General features: G+C 42.5%; 2 protein-coding genes across 3 annotated transcripts in view; both read right to left on the bottom strand.

Moving 5' to 3' along the window:
* Positions 1-2,596: 2,596 nt before the first annotated feature.
* Positions 2,597-2,977, bottom strand: LOC307054321 (small ribosomal subunit protein eS12-like; the record flags this gene model as incomplete). Its single annotated transcript, XM_079705952.1, has 1 exon — positions 2,597-2,977. The coding sequence occupies one exon, from the start codon at positions 2,975-2,977 to the stop codon at positions 2,597-2,599; it is 381 nt and encodes a 126-aa protein (XP_079562078.1).
* Positions 2,978-11,980: 9,003 nt separating this feature from the next.
* SLC24A2 (solute carrier family 24 member 2) overlaps positions 11,981-19,490 on the bottom strand; it is a gene marked incomplete at both ends in the record, with an annotated part of 251,262 nt that continues 243,752 nt past the window's right edge. For both annotated transcript variants that reach the window (XM_079706205.1, XM_079706206.1), the window contains 2 exons: positions 11,981-12,230; positions 15,795-15,961. In XM_079706205.1, coding sequence (XP_079562331.1) covers positions 11,981-12,230; positions 15,795-15,961 — 417 coding nt within the window. The remainder of the gene's footprint in view (positions 12,231-15,794; positions 15,962-19,490) is intronic.

Here is a 19,490-nt window from a genome sequence, read left to right as displayed (position 1 = left end):
ATTTCCTCTTCATTTGTTAGGTTTGGTGGGTTTTTATCTTGCTCCTTCACCTGCTATGTGTTTTTCTGTCTTCTCATTTTGCTTATCTTACTGTGTTTGGAGTCTCCTTTTTGCAGGATGCAGGTTCGTAGTTCCCGTTGTTTTTGGTGTCTGTCCCCAGTGGCCAAGGTTGGTCCAGTGGGTTGTGTAGGCTTCCTGGTGGAGGGGAGTAGTGCCTGTGTTCTGGTGGATGAGACTGGATCGTGTCTTTCTGGTGGGCAGGTCCACGTCTGGTGGTGTGTTTTGGGGTGTCTGTGGACTTATTATGATTTTAGGCAGCCTCTCTGCTAATGGGTGGGGTTGTGTTCCTGGGTTGCTAGTTGTTTGGCATAGGGTGTCCAGCACTGTAGCTTGCTGGTCGTTGAGTGAAGCTGGGTGCTGGTGTTGAGATGGAGATCTCTGGGAGGTTTTCGCCGTTTGATATTATGTGGAGCTGGGAGGTCTCTTGTGGACCAGTGTCCTGAAGTTGGCTGTCCCACCTCAGAGGCACAGCACTGACTCCTGGCTGCAGCACCAAGAGCCTTTCATCCACACGGAAAAAGAGGAAAAGGGGAAAAAATCATAAATCTTGCTCTCCAAGTCCACCTCCTCAATTTGGGATGATTTGTTGTCTATTCATGTATTCCACAGATGCAGGGTACATCAGGTTGATTGGGGAGCTTTAATCCGCTGCTTCTGAGGCTGCTGGGAGAGGTTTCACTTTCTCTTCTTTGTTCTCACAGCTCCCGGCTCTCAGCTTTGGATTTGGCCCCGCCTCTGCGTGTAGATCGCCGGAGGGCGTCTGTTCTTCGCTCATTCAGGACGGGGTTAAAGGAGCAGCTGATTCGGGGTCTCTGGCTCACTCTGGCCGAGGGGAGGGAGGGGTACGGAGTGCGGGGCGAGCCTGCGGCGGCAGAGGCCGGTGTGACGTTGCACCAGCCTGAGGCGCGCCGTATGTTCTCCCGGGGAAGTTGTCCCTGGATCCCGGGACCCCAGCAGTGGCGGGCTGCACAGTCTCCCGGGAGCGAAGGTGTGGAGAGTGACCTGCGCTCGCACACAGGCCTCTTGGCGGCGGCAGCAGCAGCCCCAGCGTCCCACGCCCGTCTCTGGGGTCCGTGCTTTTAGCCGCGGCTCGCGCCTGTCTCTGGAGCTCCTTTAAGCAGCGCTCTTAATCCCCTCTCCTCGCGCACCAGGAAACAAAGAGGGAAGAAAAAGTCTCTTGCGTCTTCGGCAGCTCCAGACTTTTCCCCGGACTCCCTCCCAGCCAGCCGTGGCGCACTAACCCCCTGCAGGCTGTGTTCACGCCGCCAGCCCCAGTCCTCTCCCTGCGCTCCGTCGGAAGCCCGAACCTCAGCTCCCAGCTCCGCCGCCCCCCAGCAGGTGAGCAGACAAGCCTCTCAGGCTGGTGAGTGCTGGTCGGCACTGATCCTCTGTGTGGGAATCTCTCCGCTTTGCCCTACCCAGCTACGTGGGGAGTTTCTTGCCTTTTGGGAGGTCTGAGGTCTTCTGCCAGCGTACAGTAGGTGTTCTGTAGGAGTTGTTCCATGTGTAGATGTATTACTGGTGTCGCGCCTTCTCTTAATTAATTAATTTTTAAAAAAATTTTGGGCTGTGTTGGGTCTTTGTTTCTGTGCAACGGCTTTCTCTAGTTGTGGCAAGCGGGGGCCACTCTTCATCGCGGTGCGCAGGCCTCTCACTGTCTTGGCCTCTCTTGTTGCGGAGCACAGGCTCCAGACTCGCAGGCTCAGTAGTTGTGGCTCACAGGCCTAGTTGCTCTGTGGCACGTGGGATCTTCCCAGACCAGGGCTCGAACTCATGTCCCCTGCATTAGCAAGCAGATTCTCAACCACTGCGCCACCAGGGAAGCCCGATGGGATTGATTTTAAAGGTGTAGTAGACTTCTATTAAGATTGTAAATGGCATTTAAATGTTTCGGATAGCCTGGTTTATTATATTTTATTTAAGTTTGATATATTAGATTAATAGGAATTGCTTAAGTGCGTAGGAAGATTTTGTTTTTTAGGTCTGTAAGTCTGTCAGGGTTTTGGAGTGTTTGAGAGAATCGGGTATGTTAAATGTGTAAAATTTAAAAAGTTCCTGAGGGAATTCACCTCGTAAATTGAGTTCGTTAGAATTTAATCTTTTAAAGTTATCAGTTAATTGAGTGTAATCAAAGAAAAAACTGACTCTGAATTCTTCTTTTTATCTGAAAGTAATAGGTTGATACAAGACTGTGAAATTGAATTTAAAGGCTTAGAGAACACTAGGCTTTTGAATTTACAACTTTCAATATATTTAACTAAGTAAAAGCAAATTGTTAGAGTAGTCCTTTCAGTGCGCAAGGTTCCCTCAGACATTGGAAAGCTCAAATGACACTAGTAAGCACCCCGTAAATGGTTATAATTAACAGCAACTATTTCTTGCCCTCTGTTCCTTTGAGTCCTTGCAGTGAAACTTCCACAACTGTGTGTCAGTTTCTTGAGATCCTGAGGGTCCCAATTAGCTGAAGGCAAGGATTATTCCAAAACCAAAACACTTTTCTTTTTTTTAAGAACAAGAGCCCAGTTTTTTAATTTGATCATTTCTTGCATTTGAAGTACTCTTCCATGACATCCTTGGCCTGAGACTCTTTGCCATAGTCCTTAACCACCACGCAACTGCAACCAACCACTTTAGGTATTTTTCCCTCTCCATCAGTTTTACAGAGGCCTACCCATTCCCCCAGTTTCTTGATGTCATCAACCTTAATCAGGTTGATTTGGTGCTCAGCACAAAGGGCTTCCACCAACTTGACATATATGGGCTCATCACAGTTGGATGCAAGCACACAAAGATGGGCTTTGGCAGCTTCCCGAATTCCACGTGCTAGGCCATCGTGGATGAGGGCGGTCTTCAGCACCTCTTGCAGAGCAGGATTAACGTCCATTACCCCTCCAGCAGCAATGCCTTCCTCGGCCATGGCGGCAGGGACTCCGAGGTGGCAGGGAAAGAGCAAAACAACACTTCTTTTGGGTCAATAATTTTATTACTATCACTTTTCACACCGAGGAGACTTAGTTACATAAAGTGAGATATTCTATGAGTTGATTACCAGTAGTAGAAGCACAAAGGTGTGGAAAGTGTAACATGAACACAGTGAAGAAACGCCCTTTATCAGAGTGAAGTCCATGTGACAGAAACACATTACTCCAAACAGACTATGTACAAATAAATATAGCTTTCCATCTATGTACAGACATATTCACAGAGAATAAACTGACGCAAAATCTCCATACATCTCCTCATCCAGCGAAAATTGATCACAATAAACAAAACACATGGGAAATGACAAAAGTAACTTGGAAGTGCATCAACTGGATTCTTGTAGGGGTATAGAGGTTAAAATGCTTCTTGAAAATGGAGGCAAACAGAGGAAGCATGAGATGACATCTATCCCTAAAAAGATCCTTTACAAAAGTGGCATTCTGATATTTGTAAGGTAACTTGTCCAAAAGACAGTTTACGAGTTCTAGGGCAATGCCTATGTTGGGGTCAGTCTTGACAACATGGTCTCTGTTTTAACACTATGCAAAGAACAAAAGTATAATTTATCTTTCCTTTAGCACTAGCAGCCACTTCATTAAACCAGGAAGGTAGTTTTTGCTACTCTTTGATGGCACTTTTGAGACTGCAGATTGCTTGGAGATGGAAGCTGTTGCTTCTGGAGTTTTTTCAAACTGGAGCAGAAGAAAAACATCCAGGCTAGATGCAGGGCACAAAACTTTGTGTGCAGGGTTCAACAGGATTATATCCCAACAGAGTTTCCCTCATCCAGATGGAGAGTCTCTGCCCTTTGGAGAGATGCTTCAGACCACAAAACAGCCCCCAACAGAAACATCACTGGCTCTGGATCCAGACAATCTTTCTTTAGGGCAAATAGCCAATTAAACATAAAATTGATGGGGTTGGTCAATTTAACACACATTTAATCTATAGAGATAATTTAGGTACCCAGGTGGTAGATATTTCTAGGCTATTAAGTGCCTTTTAGTCATTCTTTTAGCTTTTACTCGAATCATATAAAAAATTGTGATGAAGTGAAACAAAGTTTTTAGTTGTGGGGACATCTGTGTGTACACGTGTGTAAGCAGTCTATGATACTGGGCCAGAAATTATGTAGTTTAGCAGAAAAGGAAAAAAAATCCAATGAATTATGAAGTCTCCTGTTTTATATGCTTTCTTCCCAAGGAAGGTTTATAATTTAGGCATAATAAATTATTGATAAACTGTATATCTCTATTTGCCACTTTTATAAGGGAACTTCTTAGACCCATCCTATATTTACATAAAAACTCAAACCTTAAATTTTCCAGGTACATATATGCTAATTATCCATTTCACTCTCTATATTGCTTTACATAACAAATGGATTCCTGAAAAACAGTAAATCTATAACTTAAAAAAGGAAATACTTTCACTGTAGTATCAGAACTTGCTATTTAAAGGAACTTGCTATTTAACAAGCTATTTTGAAAGTGAAGAATGGTTTTGTGAAATGAACAATTTCTTTGATTTTCAGTTTTATGAAAGTACACATCTAAAATTTATCAGATTAGGATCGTCTAGAACAATAATTGTCTGCCTTAAAAAACAGAACAGATAAACTCTAATTTACAACAAACAATACAAAACAGGAATGACTCATGAACTGCTTATCGATTGACTATATTCAGAAGCCCTGAATATATGTATTATTTGTATTTTATGGCTTTAATTAAGACAGTTGTCTCTTATGAAGTATTGATACTATAAAGTGCAATATTAAAAAATTAAAAAACCTAAAAGGCATCCATTGTCCTTCAGTTTTAGCCTGATGAGAAGAATCGGAGATTTGTTTAATTAAATGGCAAAGAATTTTTTACCCTTAATTCCTGCATGTAATTTCATCCTTAAAATTATTTTATTTGGGGATTCAGACTTCATTCATTTGTTCCTTTTCTTTTTTCTCTTTTTTTGATGACATGATTTTAAAAATTAGTATTCTCTTTTGGTTAGTTGAGTGCTTTTTGAGAACTGTCAGTCCCAAGGACTTAGTTACTTCCAGTTCCATTGTAAAGGAATATGCAACCCAATAAGTGAGAATGTAGGAGCAAATTTCCAGCCTTTTGGTGAACTGTACCCCATTTTCCTGGGCCACGACACCAATCAACAATCTTACAATTCCCAGCCAACCCACCACACAAGGAAGTAAATGCACTGCAATACTGGGTGATGAGAGGTGGTCCAACCATTTCCCCCATTTCCTATTTAGAGCGAAAATATAGATTCTTTTTGGTAAATCAGTGCAGGTAAGTGCAGGTCCAGAGTTCCTGAATGATCTCCAGTGGTGTCTCTCCCATTCTGAGTACTCGTTGAGTGTGGGATTATGACCATAAAGACGAAGTCCATGAGCTTCACCTCACCAGGGCCTCAAGACAATGCCGCATCAGTGTTCAGACTTTTCACCAGAGGATAAATGCCTGCTAGTACTTGTTGAGTCGAGGCCTACTGGTGCTTTTAAGGCATTTCTGTGACTCTCTTGTAGTTGTGAATTCTGTTCCCATTTTAGTATCAATTAGGAGGGAGTCCCTCCCCCCACCCCCCTAGAAGTAGTCAATTACACAAAACGTAAGTTGTTAGGGGCACGGGGCTAGCATTTTTCTATCTTCACCTTAATGCAGAGATGGAGAAAAGGCTCATTAGACTTGCCAAGTACAAGTAAAGTGGAGAGGCTGGTGGTGAGAAGCTGGAAGGGGAGTAAGCACTGGGCCCAACCTAGACTTGAAAACTGGAACTGGGGTTAGAAAGAAACAAACGGAGACTCAGTAAGGCCCAAGGGAGAGGGGCTCATGGTAGGTAAGAACATCCATCCAAATGCACTGGACGAGCTGAGAAATGCACTCGCTTCACCTGTCTTGGAGAAAGATACGGAAGTCACAGGGAACACAAGATTAATGTGAATTAGCAATGAAGTGTGACTTTCTAAAAGGTAAAGGGGCACAGAGGAGTGCAGAAGCAGGGGGTAAACACTGGGTCTGAGGCTGTCATCCCGCCCTATTCAGACCTTATACTTGTGCCATGAGTAGTCAAAAGGCTCCATGATTTCAGAGCAACATAAGGCATTTGAAAAGGCTTAGTAAAGAAAAACTTAAAAATTATTGAGGGTTAGAGAGAAAGACTCAGAAATAAAAATCTGAAGATAACATTTGATGCAAATAGATAAAGGGTCACATAGTGGTGACTCCTAGCTCTGTCAGGGGTAAATAGTGAAGAGTGCCCAGATGCAACTCTTTTCTGCCGAACAGAAAAAAAAAAAAAGGTGAATTCATCACCTTGAGGGGCTGGGGTGAATCTGGAGGAAGACTTTTCTGACACGGATGGTTGTTCATGTTAATAGCTGACAGACCTGGGTTACACCAGGAACATCTATGCTAGGATTTCTTTCCTACAAAGGGATTGTCTTTGGGATCAGGGTGATAGGTTGAACAAGTGCTCTTAACAGAACTAAACCTTTGGCAAACTCAATGCCAATTCCATGGCACTCTTTCACACTTAGGTCTTTATCAGTTTTTTAAAAAAAATTCTTTAAGGTTTCCCAGTCTGCCAACCAATCATTTAGTGGAAGGGCTTTGGCTTAGATAATTTGGTGTTCCATAGTGTCCCCACTATTTGTTTGCTAATTTGAACAGAGTTGTCTATCCAGTTGTAATTAGAGGCTCCTTTTTCTCTCTAAGAAACTGGCTGACGTGTGGATTCCTGGGCTCTTTGTAGCTTTCTCTCAGTTTGTTTAAAGAAAACTGCCACTAAAGACCATGATGGAAATCAGGTGGTGCTGGGCAAGGCCGATGCCCTGTGCGTGAGGAAGGTGGGGAAAGCGGCAGTGAGCACACTGGGGGGCACCTAGGCGGAAAACACGTGTGACTTCCATAACAAACATGAGTGCACCCGCGTTTTCTACAGACACCTAAAGGCTCCTGGTGATTTCTGTGCTGCAGCCCATGCCTTTTTTTAAAAAAAGATATTTATTTGGTTGTACCAGGTCTCGGTTGGGGCAGGCAGGGTCCTTAGTTGTGGCATGTGAACTTTTAGTTGCAGCGTGCATATGGGATCTAGTTCCCTGACCAGGGATCCGAACCCAGGCCCCCTGCATTGGGAGTGCAGAGTCTTAACCACTGCACAACCAGGGAAGTCCTGCCTGTGCCTTTTCGAAGCTCCCAGTAAAGTGAAAAAAAAGAGTGTAATCTCACAATAAGTAGTGGAGTTCATCTGGCTCTGAGTGTGCCTTTCTTGCTTTTCTTGTTTGCTAGATATTTCAATGAATAGGAAGCTGTGAGATTAAAAAATGAAACACAAAGCTAGAGAGGCAAGGAGCTAACCTTAAATAGATAGTGGAGTGGAGGCCCTTACCTTTCTTCCCAAAGTCTTCTTGAGAGGGGAACATATTTTTATCTGGGACTCTATATAGGCTTTGTAATTGGGTAAAAAAGCCTGAAATTTGTAATTATTTAAAACTACATAGGGATATATATCAATGTGATATTTGCTTTCTTGGGAATCCTGGTAAAAGTAAGTTAATTTCCCCTTTCTTCCTTTTCCTTATTATTTTTTCACTAACTTTCTCTTCACGACAACCCCTCACTTACTAACTGAAGACAGTCTTGCTGAGGGAGGTACAGGAGTTGAGCATGTGTCTTTTAGAAATATTAAGCCAGGTGGTTATGTAAGATTTGGCTTAGCAAGAATGAGCATTAGCTTCTATAACAAGCTTTCAGGAGACAGTTGATTTTTCCAGAAATCACCCTGAGAACAGTTTCCCTTTATTTCTTCTGGAACAGAGCTGTAACAATCCAATTAATTATTACTAGCCACTTAATTATTGGAGTAGCAATCTGTCCAGGTGCAAGGAAGCATGGCATGCTCATAATCTTGTGTGTGTGTGTGTGTGCGTGTGCGCGTGTGCGTTGTTGGTAGATGTAGGGAAGGAAGCATACTGAAGTTTTCTGACATGCTTGGATTCAGACCCACATCAGATATTCCAACACAGCAATCTCAGCAGAGCAGTTAACATTAGTTCCATCTTTTCCAGCTGTCTATCTGGCCAGCAGCTCTATCTATCTGTTGTCACTTCCCTGGTCAGCTTTCTGTTAAGGTGGTCTTGGGTGGAGGGCTTCCCTTGATAGCTCATCCTTGTCACAGAGGACTTTAAGAGCTATGAGCAATGGTGGGGAGTTTGCCAACTCTCTCCCTGCCCAGCAGTGATGTACATTAATATCATCAAATGTCTCATCAGCAAAGCAGCTGTGTTTTGCTGAAAGGCCTCCAAACACCTGATTCACGCCTTCCCTAGAAAATAAATGATAATGGCCCCTGTCAGCTGACACCTGTGAGAAGCCTTACAAAGCATTTTTCCCAAATACGAAACAGTCCCTGCCTCTTTTTATAATCTTCTGGGCAAGGCTTTAGGAAGTTCTGCTGCATCAGCCAAACTGATAAGCAACCCTCCCCCTTAGTCCGTGGACGTTACTGTGTTTTCCTGACCTGCCGCTGCCTGGCTCAGCTTAGGCCCGGGAAGCTGCATGCAAACCTTCTCATCTCCAGCTTCAGTTCTTGAGGGTCTAGGCAGGTTCAGAGGGCAGCTGAACTCGGCGTGGGCATTCCCAGAGGCAATTGAGAAGGGTCTATATGGGTATTCTCAGCATGAACCAGGTCGTTCTCCTGTCCTGAGGCTGCCTAGGGTGACAGGGGAGGTGACCTGCAAGTAAGACCTGCTTGGTTTGCTGCAGGTAAAGGGAACCATTTGCATACAGCTCATTTATTTTAGATTGAACAGTAAGAGGTTGGCTCTTGAATTTTTGATATTTTTACCCTGTTCCAGAAAAACAAAGAGAGTTATCTGTAGTCTAAAGTTTTTTCCCCTGTACTTTTCTACTGTGCATTCTTTGCCTCTACATCACCATTAGGGATATGGCTGGCCATTTAAATATACAGGGAGGGTTCATGTGTGTATGTTTGTATGTACTTGTGCACAAAACAAACCTTATGAGATCAGGAGGAAATGTTCCCTTTGGTTGTTGGTGTGCATGTTTTTCCTTTCCTTTCACTAAGGCAAACTTTGGTGCTCCCTGCTTTTGAATCCTGGATGTAATTGGGTCAGAGGGTGATGATGTAAGTGGTATTGTGTGTATATATATAGATTTGGTATGAAGATATATATTTATATATGTATTTACATATATGTTAATGATTTGAATGCTTTTAAAGATCCACTGTTGCATCCTATACACTTCTGTCTGGGTTTACCCAAGCCCAACACATAACCTCACAGACAACTTATAGGAGGCAAGCAGGGGCAGGGAGGTGCCTGCATACTGGCCGGTGAGCCAACACTGCACACCCTTGAGGTGGGAACTGGGTTCAGAAATAGCATCTTCTCAAATGCAACTTTTCATGACTGACAACACTCCCCAGGAAGGGAGCTTCCCAGGCAAGTCAAATGCTCTGTGGTTGCTTGGATGAGTCTTCACCGTGAGCTGGGAATGAACGGGAAAGAGTAAGGAGGCAGGGCGAGTGTGGGGAAGGGCTGGAATAAGAACAGGGTTGCACTGGACCTCCCTCCTCCTTTCTGGTTTTATATAGTCAACCTGCAATTGAGTCAGTCACCTACTCAAACCTTCCTTCACACAACAAACCAGTCCGTCATACACATCCATGCAATAAACAACTCTGCTCCCCTTTGAGTAATGCACAGGGAAAACCATCAGAGTTTTTAACTCAATGTTCACTTACTCCTTCTCTTTCACTCAGAGGAACTAACACGAATTCTTGCTTCAACACAAAATCCTGCCCTTGATGAAGGAGACGTGGGTCTCTCTCGCACAACTGAACACCCGACTTTGCAAAGTTGGAGAGACTGGGAAGCTGGCCTCCTGGGTGGCAGCCATCTTGGCTTCCTGCTTTCCCATTGGGCCTCCACTCAGAAGAGCAATGATGGGCACTGCCTGTGACTGCCATGCTCTGTGGAGTGGGCTGAGGTTTTGTGGAAGGAATGCTGAGCTTGATCTTTATCTTTATTCAGTTGTGAGTTCTGCATCCTGTCTCCCTGTGTTAGGAGGGACGTGCTCACCGCAAAATCATAGCAGCATCAGTGACACAACAGACTGGAGAGAAGCCATGGTGTGTGCCAACTTAGATGCAGGACGGCTACAGAATGATGCGCCATCCTCTATTTACTTTTTCAACTGATGATAAGGAAGCATGATTTGGGGAAATGAAAAACTCTGCATGTTTTTCAGTAAGTTAGTCCACCTCATCTTTTTCCTCTGTTGGTTTTATTTTCTTTTGACATAGACCTGAGAAATCATACAAAATGTCAAATAGAACTTGGGAGCACTGAATGAATGAAATGAAGATGTCCCTTGAATGCTCTGAAAATCAGATCCTTGAAGTGACTGGCTTGAAGCCAGTGTAAAGCTGTTGCGTGTAGTCTGCAGTGTACTCTGTGAGCTAGGAAGAGTCCCAGCTGGGGTCCTGATGGCAGGAGAGACACCCATGGTGCATGGGCTTTAACCAGATCCTGGTCCTGGCACCACTAGACACAGGACTCAGAAACCTTCCTAGTTAACAAACGCCTTTCCAAACATCTTGAAGCTGCCTTAATCCAAGCAGTATTGATCAGAGTCATTCTAGTTCTATTGGTTGGAGGAACAATGATTTCTTCCTTCAGCCACTGAAGCCCTTTATGACCACACTGGAAGATGCATTAAAGAACCATGTCCTTAGGGGGCAAGTCCCGCTGAGTGCCTCTACTGGATGGTATTTCTTAGTACATATCCAGGCTCTCTTGGCAGGCATTTCGATGCCCTTAGCATCAAAATACGTCTGAATGACAATCACAACTAAACTTGCCCCCCTTCTTTTGATGATAATGGGACATGCATTAGAACAGTATAGGTTCAGTTTATATAGTCTTGTTGTCCTAGAAGTGCACTGATGTGCTTTGCAATCATAGTTTCTACTTGCATGCTGGGGCTATAACCCCCCCCAAACCCAACCCTGGGCACCTTCCCCGTGCCCCAAACCAGTATCCACCCAGCCTGGGTTTTACCTCTGAATGTCCCGATAACCCTGTGGGTTTCAGAGAGTGTACCCCAGTTGGGGTGGAGAGAAGGTCTTCCCGGTTTGGCTTGTGGGAACATTTTGGAGGGCTCATTTCAGGGCCCCTACAGCCCCTCTGCACCCAGCCCTCCCTCGTGCAACCTATTTTCCTAAAATATCCACTGTACCAGGCAGAATCCCAGTATGTCCAAGGTAGGCTGAAGGTCACAGCAATGATTCTCTTAGCTCACCTCTTGCACTTAAGAGGTAAAGCTCAGACTGAAGGTTGATGCCCCTCTTCAAATAGGTACTAGAAATATACTAGAGCTATCCCTGAAAAGATGCAGTTGTATATATATATATATCATATATGTATATGATATCATATATATCATATATATATGATTATATATATTTATAATTTTTCTTTGTATTTGTATACAGGTATGTACTAATCTATAGGTGTGGAAGGAGAGGTATAATACAGGAACAGGCAGGGGTGTGTGCATGTGCATCTATACATAATATATATATTTTATATGTATATATATCACCTCTGTCATTCTTTGCATCATGACAACGACCAGCGAGGAGTACCTGTCAGCAATGCAGGGAGAGAAGCCCCAAATGCTGGGATCTCTTTGTCTCTTGCATGGAGCCACTGCAGGAGGCAAGGGTGGGAGCAGCCCAAGAAATGAGTGGGCCCAGCGTGAAGCCATGCCCTTATCAAAGCCACCAAGGAGGAACACTTGAAATGCCCAGGGCTGTGTGCCAGCAGAGATCAAGGAGCCTACAACCTTGAGCGGGGAGAGACAGTCCATTTTGTTGGCTCAAGATATGGCTTTTCCTGCTAGATGGAGACAGGGCACATGAGGATTCTGTCTTCCAGGAGGACACTGACCACGAGGAACCCAAAGTAGAGGCCAAACATGATGAAGCCCAGCACTTTGTTCATCCTCCATTTGCAGAGGGCGATGGAGAGGATGACGAAGAGCAGCATGATGAAGAGGAGGACGATGGCGCAGAAGAGGCCGTTGCTGCTGACAGCCACGGGTTGGAACCTGTGAATGATGGTGTACAGGAGCCAGGGCAGTGGGAGCCTGTGGAGAAGAGAAGCAGGGTAGAAGGGGACGCAGTCAGGCACGCTGAGGAAGGCACAGGACGGAGCATTAGCTTCTCGGAATCTGTGATTGGAGACGAGTGTCCTGTTAGGTTCACTAGGACTCAGGCCTGGCTGATGCAGGAAATCATATTTACAAGGAAGTCAGGTGAACTTGAAAAACCTTGATCTATTTCCCAATCAAATTAGGGAGAACAGAGAGAATTTATTCTGCGGTTGAACAAGATCAAAGACATGGCTGCTGCAGATGATTTCTGAATTTGATTTGAAATAATTTTTTTTGGTTTCCTTCCTAGTTGAGATTAAAGTGTCACTCTTAGCCCTAAAGAGGTGAACTGGAAGATCTGTACAGGATGACAGGAGGAGATGATAAATGGAGAAAAGGTATAGAAATCTGTGGTGAAAATGACCAAATTATTTTTTTTAAATGGAGACAGAGAATAGCAATCACACATACATACACACATACACCCCCCCAACACACACACACCCAATTCTGGTGAACTTGTGGTTGACAGCACTACAAATAGATAAAAACCCTTTGGGGGAAATATGACATTTTTAATACTTTTGACCAATCAATTCTATTGTCAGGGATTAAGCACAAGGAATAATTCGAAATGCAGATGCAATTTTATTCAGAAAGGTGATCATTTCAGTGTTATTTTGAGTAGTGAAAAATCAGGGATAACTTAATCTCTAATAATAGGCAGCTAGTTAAATAGCAAACTATAAGTCAATGTAATTTTATGTAGCTATTAAAAATCATAAACTTATAATGATACAGGTAAATGTTCATGGTATGACTCTATATTTAAAAAGAAGGATAGGGCTTCCCTGGTGGCGCAGTGGTTGAGAGTCCGCCTGCCGATGCAGGGGACACGGGTTCGTGCCCTGGTCTGGGAAGATCCCACATGCCGCGGAGCGGCTGGGCCCGTGAGCCATGGCTGCTGAGCCTGCGCGTCCGGAGCCTGTGTGGAGGCCACAACAGTGAGAGGCCCGCGTACCGAAAAAAAAAAAAAAAAAAAGGATAAACATAAACATAGCAATCTAACTTCAATAATAAATTAAAAAAGAGTAGTGTTGGTTTGTATTTATGTTTTATATATGCTTATATGTTGGTTTGTATTATGCCTTATATATTTAGGCTTTATATGTATTTTTTAAATCCTTTACCTTGAGTATGTATGAATCCTATAAACAAGAAGAAAATGCTAGCAAGACTATGAAGAAACTGTTACACTCAATATATTGCTAATGACTTTGTAAATTGGTATAAACTCTTGGGAAAGACTTTTTAGAAAAATATACTACATCAATAGACATTGAAATGTTTATAATCTTCAATCCATCAATATTTCTTGAGGAAATTTATCCTAATAAAATAATTAAAAGAGGAGATCTTTCTGCATAAAGGTGTTCATAAAACACCCATGATATCAGAAAATTGAAAAAAATACAAAGGTCCTACTAAAGGGTAAAGGCTAAACTGAAAGCAACAGGATGGAATATTTAGAAGCTGTAGAATGTTAATTATGAGAGCTATGAAGAAACTTAGAAAAATGGTTGATTTACTAATTTACTAATAGATGCCTACTCTTTGCTAGGCATAAATGGCTTTAAAATGGAAAAATAAAAGCCCTCCAACAGGGCAAAATTGATTATTCACTAAGAAAACTTTCTGAAATATTAGGAGAAAAACACACAAAAGTTAAATGTTTTGGGGTAGTAAGATTAGGGGTGATTTTCTTTAAACTTTCATTTAAGTTTCATTTAAGTTACAACGTATATAAAATTTAAGAACAATGAACAAAAAGCATCTTGCAATTCACTATATTTTTCAAAAACACGACAAATTTGTCTCATAGAACACTTGTAATTTTTCCCAATATGTAGGATTTTCTCTTTTTGTGCTACAGAATATTTTCTTTCTGTTTATACAAGATATTGACCAAGAAAACTACTCTAAATGTGTGGGCAGTGGAACTGAGAAACACTGTTTATACTAGGGATGTCCTTCCTTTAAAATATACCTTTTCAGGCATTCACTCACTCATTCACTCGTTCATTCATCCATCCAACCATCCATTCATCCATTCATTCATCCATTCATTCATCCACCCATCCATTCTTCCATTCATTCTACAAACATCTGCCAAACCACTGCCATGCATTAAGCATTGTATTAGGCTTTGGGGAGTTCTTGTTCTTGGGGAGTTCACAGTCTAGCAGGCAGACTGATAGATAGGAGCATGATAAGAGTGTGAGATACAGATATACAGAAAGTATGCAGGAGCACAAGCCCCCAGGCAAGACTTAAGGGAATCAGAAAAACCAGGATTTGAGTTGACACAGGAAGGGTAAATTGGAGTTTTCCAGACAGACAAGCAGGGAGGGCTCCTGAGGGAGAGGTGCCAGCAAAGGAAGAAAGAATGGTAGGAGAGGGCATCTTTGGAACTTAAAGGTGGTTCAGACAGTGGAAGCTCAGAGCAGGGTTTTATGCACAGGTAGTGCTGGAGTTGAGAGCACAGACTCTGTTCAAATCCCAGCTATCTCATTACTAGTTGTGTGAATTCTGTGCCCTTTGGTTTCCTTATCTGAAAAATGGAGATGAAAATACATATGTCATAGGATCGTCATGTGGCTTAAATAGATAAAAACGTATGTACAGTGCATGTGGTAGATACTGAATGAAAAAATTATTATATATATTAGGTAGTGGAAAGGATAAAAGAGAACAGTATTCAAGATGCTCAATGAGAAAGTAGATCCGTTTTAGTGGTCTTCCAAACTCAAATGCAAGAGCTCAGTTCTTCGGGGAACACAAGGATAATATCCCATGTCTTACTTTCTCAAGGGGCTGTCCTTCAAGGTTATTTATCAGAATACTTTTACTTGGACACATTAAATGAAATGATAGAGATGACAGCATCCCTCCCAAATCGGATCTGCTTGAGATTATTCATATTGAGAACTTCAGTCTGCTTAACTGTAAGAAGAGATCTCATCTTCTGACTTTCAAAAAACCTCGAATATCTTCACCAGCACAGATAAAGAAATGATAATGCCAAACCTGCCAGCATTTTCCAAGGAAGGAGATGGGATATTTTTTCTGGGCCTATGTTTGTTTCAGTCTGCTTTCCAATCCAAATCTCATCTGAGGCTGGTGGGGACTTTTATTAGAATTAGAACATGTAAAAAAATACAGTGAAACCACCAGAGCATCTCAGTCACATGAATGTTGAATATTCATGTCGTATAGCCAATGCCATTTTATAGGTGAAATTCTCTTAAAGTATTTCCTACAACACCCACTGCATGCAAGTTATGTGTTTCTGCCTGTCTACAGATAACTTACTCTTCATGAAGTTCTCTGAAAATGAAAATTGGAGTTGGTGAAATTGAATGGTACTACCAGTCTTTACTTTCTATTGGTATTGGTTGGTTTTGGGCTCTGAGATCCTGGTCATGTCTTCACAGCTCCTAAGAAGACAAAGACAGTGGTGGAGCTGATGTGCACCTTTATACAACTAGCTCTACTCACCCTACAGTGATGTCAAAAATGTTGCTTCCAACAGAGCTGGACACAGCCATGTCCCCGAGCCCCTTCCGGGCCACTATGACACTGGTGATCAGGTCAGGGATGGAGGTCCCAGCAGCCAAGATGGTCAGACCCATAATCTCTTCACTAATGCCAATTGTCTCTCCAACCTAAAAGCAATGACAGGGACAAACATATGAGTGTTTGAAGTCACAAAACCATCAAAACCACTAACATTTGAATGCAACTCCCTTTTAATGAGTTCTTACTCTGTGCTGTGCTGAGTATTGAGATGATAACAAGGAATAAGGCACCATCATTGACAGAAAGGATTTTATATTTTAATGATATTCAGACCCAAGGGATCAGGAATGTTCACATGAGGATTAAACAGATAATCTCAAAAAAGAGCTATAGAAGACTGGAGTGCAGCCTGTATATGGTTTTTATTAGGACCAGGCAGGGGAAGCAGAAGATCAGAGTTACAAATGCCCATTGGTCATTGGCTACAGGGGCCAGTGCCTGACAATGCCACCAAATCCTGTAGCAGATTTACCCCTGGATTTATCATTGAAGATTAAGAATTGACACCCAGTGTTCCCATTTTTCCTTAACATTTCCTAGTGTCTATAACCCACTCTTAAACACTTTTAGACTCTACCATTTTCACAGAAAACTTGATTTTGGGTGTTTTTGGGTTTTCTAACACAGGACTGTAAATCAGCAAGGCAGCCATGGAGAAAGCAACAGTTAGGGAATCAGAGGACCTTGGTCTAAGGTCTGGCTCTGGAATTTATTAAGTACTTGACCTATTGCTAACCCGACCAATTGGGCAATATCTTTGATCCTCACTTTCTTTTTTTTTCCTTCCAGTTTTATTGAGATATAATTGACATACAGCACTGCATAAGTTTAAGGTATAGAGCATAATGATTTGACTTACATACATCATGAAATGATTATCATATAAGTTTAATGAACATCCATCATCTCAGATATACAATTAAAGAAATAGAAAAAAATTCATTTTCCTCATGATGAGAACTCTTAGGATTGAGTCTCTTAACAACTTCCATATATAACACACAGCTGTGTTACTTATATTTTTATCCTCGTCTTCTGATCCATAAAGTGGGTACGATAATACTTACCTTACAAGGTGGTTGTGAGGACTTAATTAAAATTTATGGAAAAACCCTTTGTAAATGGGTTTGACAATGATGTATGTCATCACTGACAAGTGACAGGGGGATATTTATTATATTCTTTTGGTCTTTGCCTTTTAAGACTGATGACTTCTCTTCTGGACAGTTGGTCTAGCCTTCAATGTATGCTCCTCCAGTCTCTTGAGAAACGTGTTTGTCTTCTTGTTGTCTTTCTTTTAAAAACTTTATGTATTTTCTGGAGTTGGTGAACTGCAGTTCTGAAAACCTTTATGACAATTCTTTCAGTTTGGTTTCCTACCTGATGACGTCCAGCATTTTCTGAGAAAATGTAAAGGGCCAAAGTAGCATGTAAGAATAAAGGTTTTGGGGGGATATAATAAACATTTCTTTTTTAAAAACTTGAAATATAGTTGATTTACAATGCTGTGTTTCAGGTGTACAGCAAAGTTAGTTCCAAGTGTACAGTTATATATATATATATATTTCAGATTCTTTTCCCGTATAGGTTACTATAGAATATTGAGTAGAGTTCCCTGTGCTATACAGTAGGTCCTTGTTGGTTATCTAGTTTATACATAGTCGTGTGTTTATGTTAATCCCAAACTCCTAATTTCTCCCTCCCCCCATTTCCCCTGGCAACCATAAGTTTGTTGTCTATGTCTCTGGGTCTATTTCTAGAATAAACCTATTTCTAAATCTCTGTTTCAATTTATAGGAATAGCCTGGTTCCCACTAGCTTAAAAACATAGTTGGGAGCTATTTTTATTTTGATGGTCATGCCTGCTCTAGAGCCTGGTGAGCTGAACTAGTTTACCTATCCTCGTGGTGCACAGATTCATTGCTCCCCATTAGAAAGTGACATCTACGTGAGCAGGGTCAGGGCCTTAATCACTATGGTCTCCCTAATAAGCAGAACATAGCCTGGTACATAGTAGGCTCTCAATACCTATTTGCTGAATAAACAAATCAATCTGCATACTTAGATGATTTTACTAGCATGATTTTTACTGACTCTCCTAGAAAAAGTTAAACAAGAGTTTTGTACAAAAGTGCCCTATTTGAGCAAAGTATTCTCCCTGATGACATTTTTTGTTAGATTTGGAGTGAAACATTTTCCTTTTACAAATTTATTTATTTATTTATTTATTTTTGGCTGCATTGGGTCTTTGGTGCTGCGCATGGGCTTTCTCTAGTTGTGGCGAGCGGGGGCTACTCTTCGTTGTGGTGTGCGGGCTTCTCGTTGCGGTGGCTTCTCTTTGTTGCAGAGCACGGGCTCTAGGAGCGCGGGCTTCAGGAGTTGTAGCTTGCGGGCTCAGTAGTTGTGGCGCACGGGCTTACTTGCTCCGCGGCATGTGGGATCTTCCTGGAACAGTGCTTGATCCCGTGTCCCCTGCATTGGCAGGAGGATTCTTAACCACTGTGCCACCACGGAAGTCCATGGAGTGAAACATTTTCAAACACTGTGAAGGTGCTGACTAAATGACTGTCGCCCTCAATAAGTTCCAAACTATCTAGTACGTTCTTAGTAATTTAAAATCTTGGAGTTTAAAAAAAAATTTATTTATTTATTTATTTATGGCTGTGTTGGGTCTTTGTTTCTGTGCGAGGGCTTTCTCTAGTTGTGGCAAGTGGGGGCCACTCTTCATCGCGGTGCGCGGGCCTCTCACTATCGTGGCCTCTCTTGTTGCAGAGCACAGGCTCCAGACGCGTAGGCTCAGTAATTGTGGCTCACGAGCCTAGTTGCTCCGCGGCATGTGGGATCTTCCCAGACCAGGGCTCGAACCCGTGTCCCCTGCATTGGCAGGCAGATTCTCGACCACTGCGCCACCAGGGAAGCCCATTAGAGGGAGTTTTAAAGCAGTGACTATTTAAAAAAAAATTTGTATCTGGAGTTTGAATGACACTACTGACAGAATAATGCAGAAACTGAAGAGAGGTGTTAACGGTAGTGTGGTTAAGAGTGCTAGCATGGGGTACAAAAAGCCCTGGGTGCAAATCCTAGCCTGCCACTCCTTGGGCACAGTGGCCAACTTCCCTGAGTCTCAGTTTTTCTCATGTGTAAAATGGGGATAATAATATCTACCCTCAGGGTTGTTGGGATGATTACATGTGATGATGCATATAAAGCAAATAGCAACTAGTGTCGGGCATAAAGAAAATGTTCAATAAATATCAGCTGTGATAAATCAGACACTACTCCTCTCCCTCTCCAACATATCAGAGTGCAACCCTCAGGGTTCCGGCAGTAGGGACAGAAGCTGGTTTAGCAGAGTCAGTTTACGATGTGGGAAGTCACATGAATCATGACGAATTTTCACTGTACATCAAAACCCTGATGACTCTGGGTGGCTCTAGAAACACTTTCACTGAAGGAGAACTAGTTTTCAGAAGCTCATTTTGAATCTATTTCACTGGAGTGGGCTTTTGGCGAGTCAGGGGCAAGGTGATGGGTGCATGGATGGGACAGCATTCTGATCAAATCGGGGAGCATCAGAGGAGTTTACAGCTAGAAAGGACCTCAGTAGTCTCTTGG

Source organism: Hyperoodon ampullatus (assembly GCF_949752795.1).
Source record: "Hyperoodon ampullatus genome assembly, chromosome: 6".
Lineage (NCBI taxonomy): Eukaryota > Metazoa > Chordata > Mammalia > Artiodactyla > Ziphiidae > Hyperoodon > Hyperoodon ampullatus.
The sequence above is the reverse complement of the archived record's forward strand: the minus strand, read 5'-3'. Positions and strand labels throughout refer to the sequence as shown.